The sequence below is a fragment of the Capsicum annuum genome, chromosome 6, assembly GCF_002878395.1.
Source record: "Capsicum annuum cultivar UCD-10X-F1 chromosome 6, UCD10Xv1.1, whole genome shotgun sequence".
Lineage (NCBI taxonomy): Eukaryota > Viridiplantae > Streptophyta > Magnoliopsida > Solanales > Solanaceae > Capsicum > Capsicum annuum.
The window spans coordinates 171,570,120-171,587,181 of record NC_061116.1 but is presented as its reverse complement, the minus strand read 5'-3'; the positions used below and the strand labels follow the sequence as shown (position 1 = coordinate 171,587,181).

Sequence of the window (17,062 nt, the reverse complement as noted above, 5' to 3'; positions counted from 1 at the left end):
AGAAATAACATACTTATCTCCTTAATTATGAGTTTCATAGCAACAGTTTCATAATTACGTAATATAACAAGTTGTATTTTGTATTTTTGCAAACTATTGCTACAAAAATATAAATACATATGATTTTACTGTCTTTGTGATTGATATGTATTTTGTATTTTTGCAAACTGTTGTTACAAAAATACAAATACAAATACATACAAATACATATATTACAAAATATAATTTGATAAAAATATTACTATTTTTGTAATTTAATACTTAAGTATGCTAATATTTTTCCCTTTCAAAATAGTAAAAAATTAAGATAAGAGCAAAAAAAGAGGATCATTAATAAAATGGGCCTTAAAGTTGAAAGCTAATATGGACCAAGACCCAAAGAGGGCGGTGGTACCGTGATCCACCATACATAGAACTAAAAATTACAAAAATACACAACTTATATTTCTAATATTACAAAAAATTTCAACTCTCTAAATATATTACAAAAATTTCAACATTTACATAGAATGTTATGTATATATCGGCTATGTTATGTATATTAATAGGGAGAGAGAGTAAAGTAATTTAAAAAAATGAGAGAGTGTAATTATTTTCAAAATATTGTTATTTATAAACTAAAAATGGCCATTTTTGCTCAAACGGGCTGGCATAAAAAGTGCAAATGACCGAAAAACTCATGCACCAGCCGGGAATCGAACCCGGGTCTGTACCGTGGCAGGGTACTATTCTACCACTAGACCACTGGTGCTTCTTACTGAATGATGTGATTAAGACATTTTTAATATTCTGATAATACCATTACTGGTGACTCATGAAAAGACCAAGAGCGTGTCACATAACACAAAACGGAAGCTTCATTTCATCCACTCCACTCCGATACAACATGTGACATTTTCGTCAATCTCCCAATTTTTTTTTATTATTGATCCAAGATATTTAAAACTTAAAGATGAATTGTGTATAAATCCTCACCTCCACATCAACCTTGTGAGTTACATAATTGAGGTTGCACTCCAAATACTCTATCTTAGTCTTGCTCAACCTGAACTTTTAGAATCTAGAATTTGTCGTAAAATCTCCAACCCATAATTAACTTCACCATCAATCAATATCATCTACAAATGATATTGATGTGTTCCTTTCCATTGAGTATGTCACGTTAGTTCATCAAACATCAAGTCAAATAGAAACATACTAAGAGCTGGTTCTAGCAATGGAAAACCCACCGCGATCGAAAATGTTTCAATTTTGCTCGCACTTCCCTTGCCCTAGTATTGGCTGATTGGTTCCAACCTATATGTCCTCAATCACCCATTTGTAAACTACTGATACACTTCTAGTAAAAAAAATAATTAATAGGACCTCCTTATAGATTTCATCATTTGTTTAGTCTAGGTCAGTATAGTGGAAGAGCGAGAAATTTAGCAAAGAATGTGCAAATTTTATTCTTAGTTGTGTTAAGAGTGTACTAAATATACATTCATAATAATTAATATTTAATCTCTTGCACAACACAAAATTTTTAGATGAAGAATGTGTTCTTGACCACCCTTCATCTAAGGTGACTCCGAACATGAGTCAGTAAATATTATATATGTAAATTCCTCTTCCTTTTTCTATATTTCTCCACAAGATTCCTTACGAAATGAACTTCTTAGTTGAACGTTTGAGCATATTATGGGATGTATAAATATAATGGACCCTTTGATCATTTTCTCGGCTAATACCTGTCAGTCTAAGCCTGTTAATTGGGCCGGGTCGGGTTAACCCAAAATCGACCCGTCAATTTTAATCGAGTTGTGGGCTGATCTGGATTCGGGTCGGGTTTAATGGGTCGGGTCGGTTTCGGGTCCAACAATAATATTTTTAGAAACAACTTGGGATCGGCCCAATAAATCTAATCCGGTCCAACCCGTGTAAATCCGGTCAAAATCGGTCAAAACTTAAAAAAAAATTAAATGTTTTTTCTCTAATATACACTATATATACCCACCTATATACATTTTAAATACGTTAAATAATATACACACAATATATATACACAATATATATAGTATATACTATATTAGAATTTAAAAAATATATACACATATCACAATTACACATGTAATCATGTATACCACTATACGTTAGTTAAATGTAGATACTACTTTAAATAAAGATATACTACAAGATATATACTATGATATAATTACTAATTTATAAAATATATAAACATGTATACCTTAAATATATACTACTTTAGAATCTATAGAAAATATGTGCACATATATACGTACCACTCAATATATATACTACTTTAAAAAAATCATATATTACAATATATATACTAATTTATAAAATATATACACATGTATACGTTAAATATATACTACTTTAAAGTCTATATTCTATATATACACATATATACGTACCATTCAATATATGTACTATTTTAAATAAAATATATACTACAAGATATATACTGATTTATATATATACTACAATATATACACACACTATATATATAGTTATATACTAATTTATAAAACATATACACATGTATACATTAAATATATACTACTTTAGAGTTATATGTTAAATATACACATATATACGTATCATTCAATATATGTACTACTTTAAATAAAACATATACTACAAGATATATACTAATTTATATATACTACAATATATATACACACTGTATATATAGTTATATACTAATTTATAAAACACATACACATGTATACGTTAAATATATACTCTTTTAAGAGTCTGTAGAAAATATATACACATATATACGTACCATTCAATATATGTACTACATTAAATAAAACATGTAATACAAGATATATACTAATTTATATATACTACAATACACACACACTATATATATATATAGTTATATACTAATTTATAAAACATATGCATATGTATACCTTAGATATATACTTCTACTTTAGAGTCTATATTCTATATATACACATATATACGTACCATTCAATATATGTATTACTTTAAATAAAACATATACTACTAGATATATACTAATTTATATATACTACAATATACACACACACACACTATATAGTTATATACTAATTTATAAAACATATACACATGTAAACGTTAAATATATACTCTTTTAGAGTCTATAGAAAATATATACACATATATACGCACCATTCAATATATATACTACTTTAAATAAAATATATACTACAAGATATATACTAATTTATATATACTATAATATAAACACGCACTATATATATAGTTATATACTAATTTATAAAACATATACACATGCATACCTTAAATATATACTACTTTAGAGTATGTATTCTATATATACACATATATACGTACCATTCAATATATGTACTACTTTAAATAAAACATATACTACTTGATATAGACTAATTTATATATACTACAGTATATACACACACTATATATAGTTATATACTAATTTATAAAACATATACACATGTATACGTTAAATATACACTCATTTGAAGTCTATATTCTATCTATACGCATATATACGTACCATTCAATATATGTACTACTTTAAATAAAACATATATTACAAGATATATACTAATTTATATATACTACAATATATACACACATTGTATATATAGTTATATACTAATTTATAAAACATATACACATGTATATGTTAAATATATACTACTTTAGAGTCTATATTCTATATATACACATATATACGTACCATTCAATATATGTACTCCTTTAAATAAAACATATACTACTAGATATATACACACTATATATATAATTATATACTAATTTATAAAACATATACACATGTATACGTTAAATATATACTCTTTTAGAGTCTATAGAAAATATATACACATATATACGCACCATTCAATATATGTACTACTTTAAATAAAACACATACTACAAGATATATACTACAATACACACACACACACACACACACACACTATATAGTTATATACTAATTTATAAAACATATACACATGTATACGTTAAATATATGCTACTTTAGAGTCTATATTCTATATATACATATATATACGTACTATTTAATATATGTACTACTTTAAATAAAACAAACACTACAAGATATATACTAATTTATATATACTACAATATACACACACTATATACATAGTTATATACTAATTTATAAAACATATACACATATATACATGACATATATACTCTTTTAGAGTCTATAGAAAATATATAGTCATATATACGTACCATTCAATATATGTATTACTTTAAATCAAACATATACTACAAGATATATACTAATTTATATATACTACAATATATACACACACTATATATATAGCTATATACTAATTTATAAAATATATATACATGTATACCTTAAATATATACTTTTACTTTAGAGTCTATATTCTATATATACACATATATACGTACCATTCAATACATGTACTACTTTAAATAAAATTCCAACGGTTCAATTTCCAAAATTCATTTAAATAAAAAAAATTATATCCGAGCCGAGCCGAGCCGGTTAACCGGCGGGCCTAGATCGATTTTGATTCGGGGCGAGTTAACCGGACCCAATTTTAAAATTGACCTCGCCCAAATACCTTATAGCTCGTGGGCTCATCGGGCCAGGTCAAATCGGATCGGATTGTTTAAGTGGGCTAGGTCGGGTCTAATCAAATCGGCCCGATTGACACCCTTACCTGTCACAATATTTTTCCAAAAGTTTCCATTCTTGGCTGCATTATGAAGCCAAAAAATATTGAATGTGGGTAAGAATCAACCAAAAGATATACAAATCCTTATGCAACGAACCAAACAAATCAAACATCCAGAGGTGAACCCAGGATTTGAAGTTTGGGGATGCATCAGTATTGTCAAAGGTGCGCATAAGTTCTGAATAAACACTCAAATTTGTGTTGATTGCTCGCCTCATTTAATGTGCAGTTTAGGTTCTAATTTATAAGATATACTTTCAATAAGGCTTTTCTGGAGATACGAACACTAAACAATTGATATTTCACTTAATAAAAAAAATAATTTTTGTGTTCATATATTTATCATTCATGCTTATATTATTAGTCTTGAACTAGATATCTGTTTATAATTTTTCTCCTTTATGCTTATTTTTGTTAAATCTCACGCTTTTTTTTGTAATTTGTGGTTAAATATAATGGACCTTGAAGTTTTTTTTGCCCTTTTTTGCTTTTGCTAAGGCGATGAGAATTGTCTTTAAAACTAGAACTTAGTTGAGGAGAATATTATCTATCTATTTCAAATTTTTAATTCACAAGAATCAATAACAAATTCCTACAAAATAAAAAATTCATCGAGAATATAAATAAAATTAATTATTTATTTTTAATCAAAGTCCATAAACTTAAATAAAAGCAAGAAAAAAAATACAAATAAAATTTACACACTAACTTTCAAGCAACAAATAAATATTAAAAGCGTTTATGATTTAACATTATCCAAAGTTAAATAAAAAAATAAAAAAACAAAAGGAAGAGATGTATATCTAGAGGTCAAATGGAGAATTGAAATTGCATGGCCAGTCGAGCTGGTGGCAATTAAATGTTACTATGTTAGGTAAATGAAAAAAAAAAGGGGTATTCATCAAGAATCGAACCCGCAACGCTGGGGCCCAACAGATGCAAGCATGTGAGTTCAAAGCCAATGCACCCAGACATTTTTTGTTATTAAGGATGTATAGTTATATATATTAACTCTTTAGTAGGATATCTGTACATATATATACACAATTTTTTTCAAAAAATTACCGGAGATACGTGCACCCACGACTAACCACGTGGGTCTGCCTCTGCAAACACCCACAACAAAAAAAGATATACAAAGTTACAAACACAACACTCAACCTCGACCAAAAAAAACAGAAGTTAAAATAAAATATTACTCCCAAGTACCAAGTCATGATGCTTCGAAGTGTCATCATCTCTTTAAACAAACCTTATTTTCCCACACCACACATTAAAACTATGCCTCAATATTCCTCCAAAAACGTCGCCGTTATCGGTGCGGGCTCCGCGGGCCTCATTACGGCCCGCGAACTCCAACGAGAAGGCCACAACGTCGTAGTATTTGAACGAGAAAATCAAGTAGGAGGCACATGGGTATACACACCCGACACAGAATCCGACCCGGTTGGAACCGACCCGACCCGAGAGATTGTTCATTCAAGTCTCTATTCATCTCTCCGCGTTAATCTCCCTCGTGAAGTAATGGGTTTTCGGGATTACCCGTTTGTGGTAAAGAAAAGACCCGGTAGTGACCCGAGAAGGTATCCGGGTCATAGGGAAGTGTTGGATTATTTGAATGATTTTGCGGTTGAGTTTGGGATTAATGGGGTTGTGAGATTTGGGGTTGAAGTTGGATATGTGGGAAAGATGGAGAATGGGAAATGGAAGGTGAGTTCGAGGAAGAGGAAAAATGATGATGGTGTGTTTTCTAATGAGGAGGAGTATGATGCTGTTGTGATATGTAATGGACATTATACTGAACCAAGAATTGCCGATATACCTGGTAATTTAGTGAAAAAAAATTGATCTTTAATTGTTTCTGGTTGAATAGAGTACTGCTCCCTCCGTTTCAATTTGTTTACCTTGTTTTGACTTGGCACCTACTTTAAGGAAGTGAACAAGACTTTTGGATCTTCTTGTTTTAAACAATAAATACTAGAATGTAGCAAAATGTCCTATTTCTTGTCTTCAATGTACGATGTGGAAAGTTGGTATTAAAGAGTTTGTCAAAAGGGAAAGAGACATTCTTTTTGAAATAGATTAAAAAAACAAATTGATATGGATTGAGTTATCTCCTTTAGTCACCCTTAAATTTTGGTAATTATAAATACTTTGGTGAAATAAGCCAAATGCGGATGAAATTCTTAAAATCATAACCAAGTATGGGGTGGAGATTTCAAGTATTTGGTATTCCAATTGTATTTTGATATTTAAGTCTTCACTTTTGAATATAAATATTATCTCCTTTAGTCATGTTTCACTTTGTGGTAATTATAGATTCGTCGAGGGTATAAGTCAAGTGCTGATGAATTCTTTGTCTTTGTTTTAATGTTTGGTATGCTATTTCAAGTTTTGGTAATGCATTATACAACACAAATTGATTACTAGTGGCAGACCTAGGAATTTTACTTAGGGGTTAAAAATGTGAATAAGCTCACATGAAAAAGCCAATGGGTTTCAACATCTGCTATCTATACCTAAAAATATAATTCTACTCATTAATAAAGTGTAATTCTGGCTCTCCCTCCGTTGATCATTGTATTACTTTAAGCTTATAGTTCCATCCTACTTACTATTTTATAAATTGTAGCCTGTGAGTGATCAAAGTTTATCTTTATTAGCACCAGCATTGCAAGTATACTGTTTGTCATGGTTTTTTCTGTTACAAGCAGTTAGGCAATTTTGGTTATTCATCTGAATTGAAATGCTTTCAGAATTGCAACAACTGTAGGGGTATTAAGTTGCCAAGCCGTATGTTGCTAGAGGGTACGCGTATCAGATTCTCCGAAAGTAGTGTATTTTTGGAGAATCCGACACGGGTGTGGCATCAAAATTGAAGAGTCCGTGCAATTTAGGCTAAGCCACACTATGAAGGTTTGAGAGAGCCGGGTGGAGATGCGGGTGAGGAGAAGCATGACCATTTTCGAAAATCAATTTGGATTCATGTCGCAACGGTTTATTACAGAAGCCATTCATCTCGTAAGGAAACTTGTGGAGCATTATAGAGAGGAAGGACTTACACATGGTGTTCATTGACGTAGTGAAAACTTATGATAAAGTCTTAAGGGAGGTGCTTTGGAGTTACTTAGAGGCTAGAGGTATACATGTGGTGTGCACTTGGACGATCAAGGGCATGTACGATGGAGTCAAAACTTGGTAAGGACTGTGGGAGAAGACTCAGAGCAGTTCCCGATTTTGATGGGGTTGCACCAGGGATCAACGTTAGTCCGTTTGTATTTGCCTTGGTGATGGTTACATTTATGAGACAAATTCAAGGTGAGGTGTCATAATCTATGTTATTTGCGGATGACATAGTTTGGGTTGACGAGACTCGTGGTGGCGTTAGCTCCAAGTTGGAGGTTTGGAGACAGATCCTGGAGTCTAAGGGTTCGGGTTGAATAGCGGTAAGATAAAGTAGTTGGAGTGCAAGTTCATTGACGTAACACATGGGACTGATGTGGAAGTAAGGCTGGATAGGCAGGTTATCCGAAAAAGAGGAATTTTTAAGTATCTTCGGTCCATTATCTAAGGAAATAGGGAGATTGACGAGGATGTCATTTATTGTATTGGTGTAGGGTGGATGAATGGGGGCTCGCTTTCGGAGTCTCATGTGATAAGAAGTCGCCACCAAATCTTAAAACAAGTTTATAGAGTGGTGGTTAGACCAACTTTGTTGTATGGTGCAGAGTGATGGGACGTCAAGAACTCTTACATTCAGAAGACGAAAGTTATGGAAATGAGGAAATGCGATGTATCTCTAGACATACTAGAAGAGACATGATTAAAAATGAGGATATGTGAGATAAGGTGGGAGTAGTGTCAGTGGAGGACAAGATGCGGGAGCGAGGCTGAGATAGTTCAGGCATGTGAAGAGGAGAAACATGGATGCCCCTGTGTGGAGGTATGAGAGGTTAACTATGAATAAGTTCAAGAGAGGTAGAGGTAGATCGAAGAAGTATTGGGGATTGATGATTAGGAGCCCGTTTGGATAGGATTAAAACCTGGTCAAACCAGCTTTTAATCTTTTTTTTAGCTTTTTTAGGTGTTTGGTAAAATTAAAAAGTGCTTAAAAAAAGCTAAAAATTGATTAAAAAAAGCAAAAAGTGAGAAGCTGGGTACCCCAGCTTTTTGCTTTTTAGGTTTGACCAAAACATTTATTTTTTTATCCTTTATTTTTTTCTCCAATTCCAGCAATATCCTGAACTTGTAGCCCTTAAATATATGATTTTTTTTCTTTTTCTCTTTGCCACTTCTCTTCATCTTTCTCCGTTGTCTTCACTAAATTTATCGTTAAATTTATCGTTACATCGGAGTTTTGCTCAAAATTTTTATTTTAGAATTAAAAATTACAAATAATTCACCTTATTTATGGTGTTAACAACTTTAAGGATATTTTATTCATTTTAACAACAAAAAAGTGTGTAACATCACTTGTTTACCAAACACATCAATAGCTTTTTTTTCAGTTTTCAACACTTATATCCAAACACTTATCCACTTAATTTATAAACACTTATTTTAAGCTTTTAATCACTTAAGCTAAAAAGTTTTTTATTTAATCCTATCCAAATGGGCTCTAGATAGGATATGATGCAGTTTTAACTTACTAAGGACATGACCTTAGATAGGAGGATGTGGAGGACGTTGATTAGGGTAGAAGGTTAGTAGGTAGCACTTAGCAGTTCTATTTCCTTACTTGTCTTGTTGTCCATTCATAGTAGTCATAGTATTGCACTTGTAGTTTCTTGTCCTTGGTTGCCTTTTTTTTTTTTTGGGAAATTGAAAAACAAATGTAGTATCTGGGATTTGAACCTCAAAGCAAATTTTGGACCCTTAAACCATGTTTAAGGGTCTGTTTACATTCTACCCTCCGTAGACCTCATTTTGTGGGACTACAATGGGTATGTTAATGTTGTTGAAAAGATTTCAGCTTTTATTGCGCTCAGACTGTCATACATAATTTTTATTCTTTTATGAGGCACACATATGATAATATATTTTTTCCTGTTATGGTTTATATGTTTTGGGTAACCATTTGAATGGGCACCGCCATTTTTCTTCATGTTTAGAATGACCCTATGACATTGCAGAAGTATTGTAGAAATTCAAGAGTAGCATTATTTCAAGTTGGAAGTGTGGCTGAAGTTTTTGTTTTCCATTTTAACATCATTTTTATGTCATTACTATATAATTAGCTTTGCGATTATATCTGAGTTGCCACAACGATTGACATACCATGTCAATATGCAGTTTTTGAAGTTTCTAACCGGAGGCCTCTAGCCTTTCAGGAATCGAAGTTTGGCCTGGAAAGCAAATTCACAGCCACAATTACCGTGTTCCTGACCCTTTTCGAGACCAAGTATGTGTTAGACTGAAATGCTTGCAGTTATTTCTAAGTATGAATTTGCTCTCTTATTGTAGGTTATCTTTTAATTTTCTTAACCAAAAGAGTTCCATGATATTCCATTACATGAAGTTTCAGGCTAGACATAATAGATTATTGAACGGAATGTCCTTGGACAATTTTATTGTTCGAGTCTTTCTTTTGCATGAAGCACTGGATATATCAGAGATGACACCACCACCAAAGATAACTTTTAAATTGTAAATATACCTGTTTTTCTTGAATGAATATTAATAGTTAGGAAGATACAGTAGTCCTTGTTTTCTTAGGAAGCTGTTTAGGACGATAGACTATATGGATAATCAACATATGTATGCTTACTCAATCCTAATTGACTTGGGACATTGCTCCCTGGTTATACCAGCTTCTAAGCTTTGACAAATATAGGCATAATACATAAATCTGACCCTAAACTTGACACCAAATTATAACTTTGACCTTAAACTTTGACAGTGCACAAATATGACCTTTAACTATTCAAAACTGCACAACTATGACCTCCGATCCTACGTGGCAAAACGCGTGTTCAACACGCAAAACTGGACGCGTCCAGCTTAAAATCTAAGCGTCTCAACAGTAAAAAAAATTGGTAAAATGACTATAATGCCCTTGCTAATTCCTTTTTATATATTTAAATGACTTTTCACTATTATTTTTTCATTATTTTCGGCTCAAAGATGAAAATGACATCTAAGTTCTTTTGTCATTGCGAAAAAAGAGCAATATTGAAGATTTATTAATTAGGTGGGTCAGCCTCATACGAAAAAATTGCGCGGGTATCTATATATATATTATAAAGCAGAGGGTGAATTTAAGTTATATAATATATCTAAATATAATTTAATTATATATTAAATTAAAGATGAAATTATACTAATAATAAAAAAAATTATAGTTTTAATAAAACATTATTAAATTAACGTTATTAAAACGTTATTAAGGATAGTAGTAGTAGTATATTAAATTAACGTTATCAAATTAATGTTATTAAAATGTTATTAAATTAACGTTATTAAAACGTTATTAAATTAACGCAGGGGCGGACCTACGTGGTTTCCATGGGGTTCACCTGAGCCCCCCTCGGTAAAAAAATTACGTTGTATATATAAGATAGAAAATCTATATTTATGTACGTATATTAATGTTGAACAACATGAAACAAGGTACTTAGATAGTCCAGTGGTGTTATTTGCTCTTCTTGGGCGCTTCCTTCAGCCTATCCCTGCTAGTGGCTGTTCTTTTTTTTTTTTTAATAAAAAAAAAGCTAGGTGCTGCTGCTATAGAAATAAATAAAAGAATTATAACATTAATAATAATAATAATAATAATAATAATAATAATAATAAAAACGATGCCGTTTTAACACAAAAAACAAAACAAAAGAAATAAATAAAAAGTTTATAATAATAACAATAATAATAATAATAACGACACCATTTTAACACAAAAAGCAAAACGACGTCGTTTCAGATGAAAGACAAATATGACCTTTAACTATTCAAAACTGCACAAATATAACTTCCGATCAAAAGTCCCTCCAAGTCAGTCCTTTTAATGACGTGGCATCGTGTGATTAGATTACCTTTCCACGTAGGCGCAAGTGAAACTCACACATGGGGGTTGCAAAATCGGAGGTCATATTTGTTCAGGTTTTGAATAGTTAAAGGTCCTATTTGTGCGCTATCAAAGTTTAAGGTTAAAGTTATAATTTGGTGTCAAGTTTAGGGTCATATTCATGTATTATGCCACAAATATATCTAAATAAATAGTATCATCTTATTGCCGGATCATACGATGTTCTACCTTTTAGTACAGTATTCAGAGTAAATGATAAATAGTTTGCCAGGCTGTGCTGCTGATAGGGGGTGCTGCAAGTGCTACTGATATCTCCAGAGAAATTGCTGAAGTTGCTAAAGAGGTCCACATTTCTTCTAGATCAGCTACAAGTGGAGTTCCGATGAAGCTTCCTGGCTATGATAATGTTTGGCTCCATAATATGGTAAAATGGTTAATAACTTGACTTTAACTTGTATATTCACGTGGAGGTTTGTCAGCATTTGTGCTGAATCTGTACTTAGCATCCCCCGTCCCCTGGATGCTTATTTAATGAAATTCTTTTATGTCATAAAAAAGAATAAGAAAAAAGCACTTGATGCTGAATCTTCAGTTGATAAGAAGAAAATTGATACCAGCAAAATGATGCAGATTGAAGCGGTCGGCAGTGATGGTGGCGTGAGTTTTCGAGATGGGTCCAAAATCCTTGCTGACATCATCCTACACTGCACTGGGTGAGTGATTAGTTCTATTGAAACTTTCCTTTTCGCTTAAGGTTAAAGAAAATAAAAGAAAGGTGACATTGTAGGCTATTCTTTTTTTTTAAAGGAAAAATGAAAGGGTAGTGCAGGTCTGTTTCTCTGAGGGTCTTAATGATATGAATGGCGAGGTGAACTATAACTAGAAGAAACAAGAGAATGATGAGGTCAACAGATAATCAATAAGGAACTTTCATGATAAGGGTTGATAATGGATCCAAAGGTTAGAGTAAATAAAGTAGTTGATCTGCTCTAGAGTAGGCAATATCAGAATGAACCCTGTGCCATATTACATGTTTAATTTCTTAACTGTAAGCTTAAGAGAATATTCTATCCAAAGGTTAGAAGCAGTAAATTAAGTAGTTAATCTGCTCTAGAGTACGCCAATCTCAAAATAAATCCTTGTACCCGTTAATACCTTAACTATAAGCTTAAAAGAATGTTGATGACTAATATTTTCATAGGGTAGAAACAAGAATTATTACCATGTTAACCATAAGGGAAGCAGCATGGTTCTAATAGTTCTTTCCCTTTTTCCTTATTTTGGAGCACTATAAAATTGAAATTATAGTCTACAGAACGTTAGAAGCCCAGTTGTTATCTATTTTAGTCTGACAGTTTAGTGAGGGCAGATTTGGTTAGATATTGTTAGTTTCGCAAAAGGAGCGCACAATTCTCTGTTTCTGTCCAGAAATGAAGGGATTATCTTCAGCTAAAGCGAATCTGAGTTATTTATGGTTTGGTAGTACATACCTCCTAATTCACAGGGAGAGATCTCTAACTTTCACTCTTGTAATTGAGAATAATTGCTATTAGTCTTACAAGATAGTCAAATTTGTGGGAGGATGAAGTATCAAGAATGTTGCTAATTATGTTTCACAGGTACAAATATCATTTTCCTTTCCTTGAAACTAATGGGATAGTGACTGTGGATGACAACCGCGTTGGTCCACTTTACAAGCATGTTTTTCCACCAGCTTTTGCACCAAGTCTCTCATATGTTGGGCTACCTTGGAAGGTAAAATTAAGAGGGTTGGTGCTGGGGTTTATCAATTTACATTTTAAATGGTGGACATGAGAAGTATTTGTATGTGGTTGGCACCAGGTTATACCTTTCTTCTTGTGTGAATTGCAAAGCAAGTGGATTGCTGCTGTTTTATCTGGTCGCATTTCTCTCCCATCAAAGGAAGATATGACTGCTGATATTGAAGCTTTCTACTCGTCCATGACAGCTTCTTGCATTCCAAAACGGTACACTCACAATATGGATGACTATCAGGTATAACATCTGCCAAACTTGGTCGAATGGTTGAAGATTTCTGTTTTTGTTCTATGGGTCGTCTCCTTATCCATTTCCTTTTTTCTTTTTTGGGGGGCTTCTCTGGGGTCGGAATGGGGATAAAATGTGGTACAGACGAAGGAACACTTCATGCCTAGTCTGTCACATACACAAGTTCTTGATAGGGGTGCGCATGGTATGGTATATACCAAATTACCATACCGAACCGAAATTTTTGGTATTATGATATTTGCTATGGTATATGGTATACATTTAAAATTTTTTTGGTATATGGTATGGTATACGGTATTTATAAATGACATACCGAAATACCGAATGCCATACCGAAGTATATATAGTTACATAAGTAACTTTTATATATATATATATACACAAAAAAAAAAAACTTAGTATAAAAATGTTTAGACTTTGAAACTTTCGTTACTCTATCTTGATTGAAATGTCTTTTTGGTGTAATTGACTAATAAAAGGAATTGTTGATACTTTTTTTTTAATATTTCTGCATGTGTAATGCATTTTTATGATACAATTAAGACATTCTTTTGAAAAGTCAAAGTAATAATACTCTAGTATACGAGTATATATTGTCAAAGTTAAACAAACTATGGTTACTGCTTGCCATACCCCAAAATACCGAAACCAAACGTCAAAATACCGAACCATACCAAATTAATATGGTATGGTAATGGTATAATGTTTTTAAAAACCGAATACCGAAATTACCGTACCGAAGTTTCAAATACCGTACCATACCATACCATGCCCACCCCTAGTTCTTGATAATACCATCTTACTTAAGTTGGAAAAGAAAGAAAGAAACAGAGAAAGAATCGAAACTGAAGACCTAGAGTGTAGTAAGCTTCTGTCAATATGAGCAATTCAAGTGGTTGGTCATAAGACAATCCGCGCGAACTGTTCATGTGGACGCTTTTTAGCTTGTCATGGTTCTTTAGCACAGTTACATCGTAGTCATCCTTTATGAGTTATGAATCTCAGCGTGTGTTGAGCATATTTACTTCTATATATGTGGCTAAACAAGTTTTTGCACAGCAACGCCAATTGACTATGCCCGTTTTATCCAAGTAGCTCTGATGCTCATTATTTATGTATTATATAGTTCTTGCCTCGCTGATAATCAAAATCTTTACAGTTTGACTATGACGATTGGTTGGCTGCTGAGTGTGGATCTGCACCTTCTGAAGAATGGAGAAAGCAAATGTATTTTATCTCAAGACAGAATAAAAAGACTCTGTCTGAGACATATCGTGACGAGTGGGATGATAATGACTTGATCATTCAAGCATATGAAGACTTCGTAAAATATATTCCTGAACTAGCTCAGGCACAGAATCTCCCAAGATGATTCTTTTGGGAACACTAGCATGTAATATGCCTGAATTTGATTATTTTGTTGTTTACAGGAAATATGTAGCTGAATAAATCATCAAGTATAGTAAAACTGGAAATTCCTCAATTAATTTCAATTGTAATTGTGCCATTGAAATTTATTAATATAAGTCATCCAGCTTGTACACAAGACTTTCTTATTGTACATTTGTACAACCAGATTGTGGTGAATTCCCAGTTCCTTTTCAATTTCTGTACAGCAAGCAGAGACAAACCAATATAACGGAACATTAGAGAAAGAGAAAATAAAGCAGGTTAAACAGGATTTGTAGTGTGTAATATATGTTGAATTCAATAGCTTTGACTCATACCTTGTACTATGTGTTGAGAAATCACAGAATATGAACAAATATTAGATTAGATTTTGAACTTGAGGTCGATGTATTAGAATGCCAAACACAAAGTTCAAACTAAGTCAGCCTCTAAATATCTAGAATGACATTATTGACATTACAATTTTAACACCGACTAAAATGGTTAAAATTAGAACAATCGGAAAACATCATTTCCCCCCTTTTTGAATTTCAAAATTCTTTTGGTTTGATATTTTAGAGATCTTGAAACCAGAATCTGTATGCATTTGTAAGTTGCTTTCACCTATGTTTTCAAGTTGCTTTGTCATTATAATAGTGGGAGCTACTTCAAAAAAGCTTGGCAAGTTGATAGATAAAACATACCTAAAATAAAAAGTGATTAACATGTCGGAAAGACGGTAAGTCATGTTCAACTTTTTTCTATGCAAACCCAAAAAAGCAAAATATATATTAAAAAAACGGTAAGTCATGTTCAACTTTTTTCTATGCAAACCCAAAAAAGCAAAATATATATTAAAAAAATGCTCTTTTTAAAAATAATTGTAGACTCCAGATTGGTTTGTGCATACTCAACCAATGTCACGGAGTATCTGCTATATTTGACAAGCATAGGTACTAGGTATAACTCTATCAATGAACAAATATAAAGAAATTACTTAGTGTTTTTTTGCTTCCGCGAAAGTTGTACCTAAGATCTTATAGTTCTCATTAGGACACACCTCTGAGTGAAAAAATAAATTAATTAAATAGATATTACTTATAACACATAATTTTCGTTTTCAATCTCAAGCTGGTCATCTTAAAAAAATTGGTTACAGCAATATGTTTAGGTAAGCCATTGGTTTTGGGGTGTGGGGTGGGGGAACTTATGCAGTTGTAATAGTATCTATGAAATTACGTTCATATATAATCTCCCTTGTTGCAACTTTCAATTTTTTGATGTATGGTTTTATTCTTCTTTTCAGTTTTTTTTTTTAAGTAGAAAATTGGGGGTTCCACTGCAAGCAATAATTCAGAACTAGAATGAGAATGGGTCAAGTGAGCATGTCTCTCTCTTTTAACTATTCGTTAACTTATCGGAATCAAGAATCAAGTTAGTAGAAAAATAGTGATGAGATCCATAACTTTGCTAGTAGTGTTTGCACTAAATCGAAAAATATAATCAGAAGACTTGCGAATTAAAGGAGAAAATTTGATCGTCAATTAACTTTGTGTCTATCATACAAACGTCATTTTTTTTCCTTTTATTACTAAAAAGTCATTTTCTTTTGCTCCGATCATCATAAAAATTACTTTGACAGATTTTATAATAATCTCACCTGAAAAATAATGTACCAGTCTTAATTAGTTCTTGATTTTGATTTTAAAAGATATAATATATTACCCACAGGGCCGGCTATACTGTAAAGCCGCTAAAGCAATGGCTTGGGGCCCTAATATTTTTGGAGCCCTAATTTTTAAGTTGGAAGAGAGTTCACAATGATAGTATATCATACACAATTTCTTTAACGATAATATCTATGTGATTTTAAAATATTTTTACTAACTGACAACAA

The 17,062-nt window shown here is 32.0% G+C and overlaps 1 protein-coding gene and 1 non-coding gene across 3 annotated transcripts; one reads left to right on the top strand and one right to left on the bottom strand.

Moving 5' to 3' along the window:
* Positions 1-680: 680 nt before the first annotated feature.
* Positions 681-751, bottom strand: TRNAG-GCC. The gene has a single exon. It is a non-coding gene; the product is annotated as a tRNA-Gly (tRNA).
* Positions 752-5,793: 5,042 nt separating this feature from the next.
* LOC107872973 (flavin-containing monooxygenase FMO GS-OX-like 4) lies at positions 5,794-15,322 on the top strand. Of its 2 annotated transcripts, none has more exons than XM_016719660.2 (7): positions 5,794-6,552; positions 10,058-10,128; positions 12,020-12,172; positions 12,379-12,461; positions 13,368-13,503; positions 13,591-13,764; positions 14,936-15,322. In XM_016719660.2, the coding sequence occupies exons 1-7, from the start codon at positions 5,943-5,945 to the stop codon at positions 15,146-15,148; spliced, it is 1,440 nt and encodes a 479-aa protein (XP_016575146.2). In that variant the 5' UTR covers positions 5,794-5,942; the 3' UTR covers positions 15,149-15,322. The 2 variants fall into 2 exon arrangements, with proteins under 2 accessions (XP_016575146.2, XP_016575145.2); XM_016719659.2 differs by having other exon boundaries at positions 5,880-6,552; positions 10,058-10,165; positions 12,012-12,172.
* Positions 15,323-17,062: the final 1,740 nt, after the last annotated feature.